Source organism: Condylura cristata, unplaced genomic scaffold (genome assembly GCF_000260355.1).
Source record: "Condylura cristata isolate star-nosed mole 26May11 unplaced genomic scaffold, ConCri1.0 scaffold00007, whole genome shotgun sequence".
Lineage (NCBI taxonomy): Eukaryota > Metazoa > Chordata > Mammalia > Eulipotyphla > Talpidae > Condylura > Condylura cristata.
In genome coordinates, this window is record NW_004567108.1 from 39,372,455 (window position 1) to 39,380,305 (window position 7,851).

Below are 7,851 nucleotides of genomic sequence, written 5' to 3' on the forward strand. Positions count from 1 at the left end.
ATAAGCATATTTGGCAAATGACTGATTTTTCATTTGTACTTCCAACAGATGTACCTTCTGCCAGTGTTGAAAATATAATCTTATTCTGACAAACTCTAATTTCAAAACATTTTTCTTGAAAACTGAAAAATAAAAATAATTTTGTCTCATCTTCATTCTTTAAGTGTCCAGAGGGTCTAATTTAGACTGATCAATTAATATGTTTCTTAAAATTCTAAGTTACTCATATTATCTTGACTGAAATTCACAATTATAGTAGCTTTTTATTTATAAAAAAACAACAAAAAAATCTCACTACAAGTAAAAGTTATGTGATGAACATGTTAACTCTGCACCTTCAATTTATACAATGTTACATGCCCATTATATTTCAATAAAGCTGTAGGGAAACAAAAATGCTGCCTAGATCGGTAAAGCATTATAAACATTTTTAAAAAGATAAAGTATATCAAATAATCTATCATATGTGTGGTTTTAGTGATGATCATGATCTTCCTAAATAACAAAAAGTTAAGATCCTTCTAACCCAGGCCCTCCCTGGTGGCTCAACGGGTTAAAGCACAGCACTACAGCCACTTCAGCACAAGTTCGATCTCACGGAGCTGACCCACATGACGCAGCAGACCTCTCCTGTCTCGCCTGCTGCTCCCCTCAGCAGTATATTTCAGTCCATCTGCCTGTTCTGCTCCCCACTCTGTCTCTGGTAAATCCTCACCCCCTGTACCTCTGGCTTGTACCCCAGTTGTGATATGCATAAATAAATCTTTAAAACGTCATCTAGTGTTGAAATTATTTTGTTTGTGCATGAATATAACTGACAGAATATAACTTTATGAATTATATTTTGAATATGTTAACTGACAGTTTAATGTGTTTAAATGTTTACATCCTACTTCTTCATTGTAATCTTCTATCTGCACACATCTTGAAAAACTAAACTGATTTCCTAATATACAAATGCAGCCTTAACTAAACACCACACACAAATGTTTATAATATTAATTTTATTAAGAAAGCATTTGATAGTTGTATTTGATTATATCATGAATCACTAGTTTAAAACAACATGGCCTGAGGACATCAATTACAACATGCATATTTTTTCATTCATTCAACAATAAATTTAAATTTAAACTAAAATTTAAATTGCACACCTGCAATTGCCAAGCTTCAGAGATACAAGATAAACAGGCAGACCCCTGCTCTTATGGAGCTTACATTCTTTAGGAGGACAATTTTAAAGAAATGTGTACAATTAAGCGACAGTGTGTGACAGAGGAAACAGGAGGCTATTTATAAGCATGCATAGTAGTCTCTAACCCAGCCCAGGGAAATCAGAGACACAAAAGTTAAGTGTTTGAAGAAGGGAGAACTGCAGGGTTGCGGCAGAGAGTGATGGCAGCCCTCAGGTGGGAAAGCCAGGGTCAGTTCTAGGAGCTCTAAGTCTAGAATGATTGAGCGTGGTGTATGAAAAGAGAATTCTGGGAGAAGAGTCTGGAGGTCACGACCCTGGAGGGCAGAGTGTTGGGTCCTTCCATAAAGAACAGTAAAATATTTTAACAAGAGAGGAGCATGGCCAGATGTGCACTTTAGGAAGGCAATCTTAATTCCAGAGTGACGGACAGACTGGACTAGGTGAGCCTCAGGCCCAAAAGACAGCGAGGGAGTTCAAGAGGAGGCAGCACAATCAACAGAACTTGAAGACTGAACTTGACAGGCCTGGTGCTCCGGGGAGAACTGTGTTAACAACTGTCAGCACAGGAGTCACCCATCTTCCAGCAACTGAAGCCAGAGAGGCTGAAATGGCCCAACAGAAATGAACCAAGCCATAAGAAACACATGCACTCAGGAATTTGCCATGCCAGGGGCTGGGAATGGGGAGGACTATGGCATATTCAGGGGGTACAAGTTTCAGGGTAAGATGAGAAGTTCTACAGATGGAGGGTGGCAGCAGCTACATAGAACTGGACACGTCGAGTTGTAAAAATGGCAAATTCTGTTACATATATTTTGCCACAATTAAAAAAATGAAGAAATAATTTTATGCTATTTGGATCTCTTAGAGTAAGGATGTATTCATGAATGACCAGTGAAAACTCAGGCAAATAGGGAAGGGTGGGGAGGTAGGGGTCAGTGCAGGTAGAGGGGCCTGTAATGGAGTGGCATTAGAATGGCCAGAGAAGTTGGTAACAAGCCCAAGGGGGTGGAGCACTGACGAAGTGCAGCATTTCTAGGAAGAAATGTTGGAGTGACCAGAAAGCTTCAGAGTTAAGTCAGATAAATTCAGAAAGGAAACTGACGGCAATGTGGAGGCCAGTGGCGAGCTGGGAGAAGGCTGTGGCAGTGGAAGCCAGATAGGTGTTGGGTGAGCAGAGAATGGCTAGAAAATAGAACCCGGAGCGACAACAATGAGCCACCAGACTATTTCAGGAGGGAACATGATGATGGCTGTGGGGAAAAATAATACTGTTTAAAAATTACCATGTTAAAATATCATTGTGTAGAATCAGCAAAGCAATCATTCAATTTTATATTTTCATAACCTCAGGGATACCTGGAATTTCCAGGTGGTAAAGCTGAGCCACAAAAAAAGATTTCTTTTGAGAAAATTTCCAAAGAATTGAGGTTTACTGTGTTGAGGAAAAAAATTTACTGTAACACCTGTTGAAAAGTCTAAAATCTTAAGGCTACTCATGTATTAGTTTGGGGCACAGGGCCAATGAAAGATGGTTGCTATTCCAGCTACATTCTAAAAACACCAAAGTCAGACTTCTGGATTGGTGCGTTGAGGGCGGCACTAAGACTGAGACCCAGGACCAGTCTGGTGTCTGCTGGATCAATAATCCCATCATCCCACAGCCTGAGAAAAGAAAAGAAGAGTTATCAGTACTCCACCACCACACTCTCACTAGTATACCATTGTATAGTTGATACCCAGAAATGCCCAAGAAATTTTTCCTCAGGTAGTATCTACCTATTAGATTCACAATTGAGATCTATTCATATTTAACCAAAAATGAAGGAAAATTGATCCCCACAGAATGTTGTATGAAGCTATATGGCTTCAGAAACTGTTTATTATAACAAATATCAAAATAATCTAGGTTCTGAAACTTTTACTACTGCAAGAAAAACTTGTTTTCTTCTGCCCACAAAAACATACAAATCAAGTTGAAGTATTTCTGTTAAAATATGGAGAAGCATATAAACCATATAAATAATAGCCTCAAACCAAAGCCCCAACTAAAAAAGCCCCAAATTCTTAAGCTGCAAATAATGACTAGATTCTACATTTTACTAATAAAATATATTGACATGTAATTCTTAACTTTTTGCTGCAATAGGAAATACAAGTATTAGTATTAATCTGCTCTCAGAAGAAACTTTTAAGTAAAATTTTAGTTTGCATTTCATTAACATTTTAAAGCAAAATGAATGAGAACTATTGCTTCTTAAAGGCTGTTAATAGGAGGCAGTTTTACTTTCTTTAAACAAACTGCCCTCAGGATCTGGACACAGCATCAATTATTAAAACATACTTTCATCGACAGGCCATGAATCAAATCCTTGCTCATAAAACATTCATAGCAGGACCCTGAACTATCAACAGCTAATAAGAAAAGGCCACTCTGGTGATTTGTAAGCTGGTCAATTGATTAGCCTCCTTCCGGAAGCAGTCAACTGAGGAACCCCAGAGGCAAGATGATGCTGGGGCTGCCTCACTCACCATCAGATCAGAGGTGGCTTCAGGCACAAGGCACTAATCAAATGCCTGATAAAAGTCTGATTATAAAAACAACGAAGCAGGGCTCTCCCTGGTGGCAAAACGGGTTAAAGCACAGCGCTATGAGGTGATCTGCGGCCACTGCAGTATGACTTTGATCCCCAGCAGGGGAGATAACCTACATAGGGTGGCAGACCTCTCCTGACCCGCCCACTGCTCCCCTTAGCAGTGTACTTCAGTCGATCTGTCTGTTGTGCTCCCCACTCTGTCTCTGGTGAAGCCTCTCATCCCCCACACCTCTGGCCTGTATTCCAATTCTGTATACATAAATAAATAAATCTTAAAAAAAGAAAAAACAACTAAGCAGGAGAAAACTGGCACCCTGCACATGGAACTTGTAAGGAAAGAGATGGGGGGTGTAGTTACAGATGAAGACACAGGTCTAGGGAAAGACAGACCTGGCCGGTCGAAGCTTATATAGACCACAGAATTCAACTGTAAACTGAGATTTGTTAAATCCAAGGGAGGTCACACAAACTGTCTTGAAAATGTTTAATCTTTGAAAGAAAGCTGCTTTCTCCAAGCCACCCTGTGTTTCAACAGAAGGATTAGAGCCATATAGATTAAACAGAAAAACCTTATTGCCTTTCAACTTTTATTTCCAGAGATAAGTCTATCTGAGTCATTTGCACTCCTGCCTTGCATATAACCTATTTAAATCATAATAATTTAACTATGAAAATAATAAAGGATTTCAGTCTTTCTTAGGATATGACTTATCTCAAATAGGGTTGAAAAACAAATTAATGGCTCATAAAACATGCTATTTTTCAAAGTTTAATATTTCAGCTGTCTTTATGAATTTCAGTCAAAATCTTATATATTAAAAAAAACCTGTAGGTGAGTCACAATATATATTTTCTCTTACTTTTCACATGGTTTTCTATTTCCTTTTTTTGACTGCTAGCTACAATATGTCTAAGTGATTGTTAAAGAATATATTTCTCAAATCAAAATCTATAAAATGTTTTTTCTTAATTAAATGAATCATGACCTACCACAATAAAATATACCTAGTATATTTATTTGGAAAAGTGCATATTTAACAAAAGGAGAAACAGGCATTTAAAAAAATCTTGAGGGTGTTCCCATGTTTACTGCAGCTTTATTTACAATAGGAAAGACATGGAAACAACCCAAATGCCCAAAAAGTAGATGACTGGATTTAAAAGATGTGGTACATATACACAATGGAATATTACTCAGCAACCAAAAAAAAGAAACACATGCCTTTTGCAGCAACATGGATGGAGCTTGAAAAGATCATGCTTAGTGAGATAAGCCAGAAAGAAAAGGAAGAATACCGGTTGGTTTCACTCACAGCAGGAGTATAACAGACCAGGAGAGAAAATAATAATAATAATGAGCAGCTATGTACCAGAGACATTTTATGGGAGTGGAGTGGGGAATGGGATCAAAAACAGTGGGGAGAGGGAAATGCACTGGACTATGGTGATGGCACACGGGTGATTTGGTGGTGGGAAGCCCAAGGGGATTACAACTGAGATGGAAAAATGCACAAAATGATGTAAAAATAAACCATTATATTATTTAAAAAGTAAATAAATACAATAGACTTTTAAAAAAAAATCCTGAGGGTGTCATTTAATTTCTGAGACTAATTATGCTCTTGAAAATAAGCATATTCAGTCTTTATACCCACAGCACTAAGAGCAGCAGCTGCCACAAAAGCAGCATTCAAATGATGGAAATGGATCCTAACTTTTGATTTTCTCCAGTTTGCCGTCACCAGTCAATGGCATAAATCACTGATAATTTAATTTTGAAAGACACAAATCGTTATTTTCTTTTTCTCCCTGCCCAAGGGATAAAAGGAAGACATGAAGCTTAGATTACTCTTCAGAATGCAGAACATTAAAGTTGTTGGTGGAAAACAATGGTCTGAAATCACATGCAGCTAGTCTCCAGCTGGGACAGGCCTGGAAAATTTATTACCTCATTAAGTGGCATAAGAAGCAAACAGAACCAAGAGCTCTGATGGTGTGTGAGGTAATTACTTGGCATTGACACATGGGCTCTGCTGTGACTGATCACCTTCTAAACGTAGGAGCATACTTGTTAGCAAGTGCCAGGAAGTGTTCAACCCATCTCATTATTAGAATGAGATAAAAACAAAATAATCAGAAAGGGCTAGCACCAGACTCTAAGTGTTTAAACAAAAATTAGAACTAATTCGTAAAAGAGACACAGCCAGGACTGTAATTCCTAACTTCCCAGCCCAGTGAGATTCAACTGCCAGCTACAGGACCCCTCCAGGCCCCAGGCTTCAGCTAGAGGTGGGCTAAGACAAGAAGGGGAGAAGGTGGCAGCACCAGATCCCCAGGCCAGCCTGAGAGAAGGGGCATTTCAGCAGCATGCGTTCCCACTACTGACACAGGTCAAAATCAAGTACGCCCAAACATTGCTTTTTGGTTGCCACACAGGCTGGGCCATCCCCACTATTCAGTTCTCCCGAAAGCTGCTGTCCTGACTGCCCAGATGCAGCCCTCAGGGAGTTCTGGCTCCCACCTTGCGCTGGAATAGTAAGGGTTTCCTTCTTCTTCAAACCTCTTGATGATGGGCTCCTTTAAAGCAGCTTCATCAGCACTGGAGAACTGTAAAAGGAGTCCTGAGTAAATCAGTTCTGTGGAACAAAAGACCCAACCCATTCAAGAGAAGCCCAAGAAAAATGTGACAACAGATTCCATGAATTTTAATGCTACAACTCACACCTGCACAGATTACAAGAAATACGTTAACACACATGGTCTCACTGAGAACATCAGTATAAGCCAGTGCACCATTACGTTTCCCTTATCAGAGATAATATCCTGAGGCCATTTGATGTAAGGTCAAAGCTAAGGACTTTACCTGTCACTGTATTCCTGCAGAGTAAACAGAGGGGGTGAATTCTACTAGATAACAAAAGGGGTACATGGGATTTAGCAGCTTCTGTTTAAGAAGGTGGAGAAATAGGAGGTTCTCATTCAAACAGCCAATATTTAAAAGAAATCGTAGCTTAGAGGTATAAAACATCAATCACACCTTGAACAACTTCTTTTGAAAGTTCCCATATAGCTGAGAGATATTTTCATCAGTTAAAAATGTAATAGTTTATCAGTTTTGTCAGAAATAAGTGATAATTCAGATGCAAAAATCTTCATGCAGACTAATTTTGAAAGCCCAAAAAGCATTTTCAACTGAAATATATTTTACACCAAAAATAATTTATTTCAAACAAAGCCAACCTTCTTTCATGTACTCAAGTGGTTTAATGTCATTTGTAGATGAAGAATTTGGAGGGAAAAACATTAAAAGCTTATACTTTCTGAAGAAAAGGAAACCCAGGGCAGTTTCATGGCTTAGCTACTATCTCACAAGGAGTAGAGGTAGAGCAGCATTCAAACACTGGAAGCTTGACCACACCTGAGTCAGCCAGTAGACTGACAAGATCCTGCAGTAAGGATATGGCCTTCCTTCTGTTTGATGGAAAAGTAGATCTCACTTCCAGTATATTTTTAGGAGCAACCTTTTATTGTGCACTTACTATGAGGTAGCTGACACTAACACTTTTTGTATATTTTCAGGTCACTTCTGACATTAATCTCTGATATGTATTTTTATCCCCATCTTATATATGAAGAAACACCCTGAATCATTAAAACAATCATTAAATTTCTTTTAAAAAGCTTATACTTTTCTTCCACATATAAAAATAGATGCGTTTATATATCTGCATGTCAAATTAATCCGAGAGCCCCATGCCAGGCTAGAGTTTAGGTAGTATGTCTGGTAGCTATCTGGTAGAATGGCATATCCTGCTCCCTCACCCCCTCTCACATACGGAAAGTAAAACTTTGTTTTTGCTTTGATATTAGTACTAACATGAATCTGAAACTTCACGTCTACAGAATTTCCCTGCTTAGAAAGACAAATAAGAGTTGTGAGGCATGGGTGGATGCATTTAGGGTCAGGGAATATCTCTGCTTTAAATTAACCCCACTCCACAGTTGAGGGCAGTGCCCAACTGAACCCAGGATGGCGTGGCTGAGGGTGTGCGAAGGCGG

The 7,851-nt window shown here is 38.9% G+C and overlaps 1 protein-coding gene across 1 annotated transcript in view; it reads right to left on the reverse strand.

Moving 5' to 3' along the window:
• Positions 1 to 1,007: 1,007 nt before the first annotated feature.
• The window catches only part of MCCC2 (methylcrotonoyl-CoA carboxylase 2 (beta)), a 43,420-nt gene continuing 36,576 nt past the window's right edge, over positions 1,008 to 7,851 (reverse strand). Inside the window, exons 16-17 of the mRNA XM_004678223.2 lie at positions 6,314 to 6,399; positions 1,008 to 2,860 (exon numbers count right to left, since the gene is read on the reverse strand). Coding sequence (XP_004678280.1) covers positions 2,743 to 2,860; positions 6,314 to 6,399 — 204 coding nt within the window. The 3' untranslated portion in view covers positions 1,008 to 2,742. The remainder of the gene's footprint in view (positions 2,861 to 6,313; positions 6,400 to 7,851) is intronic.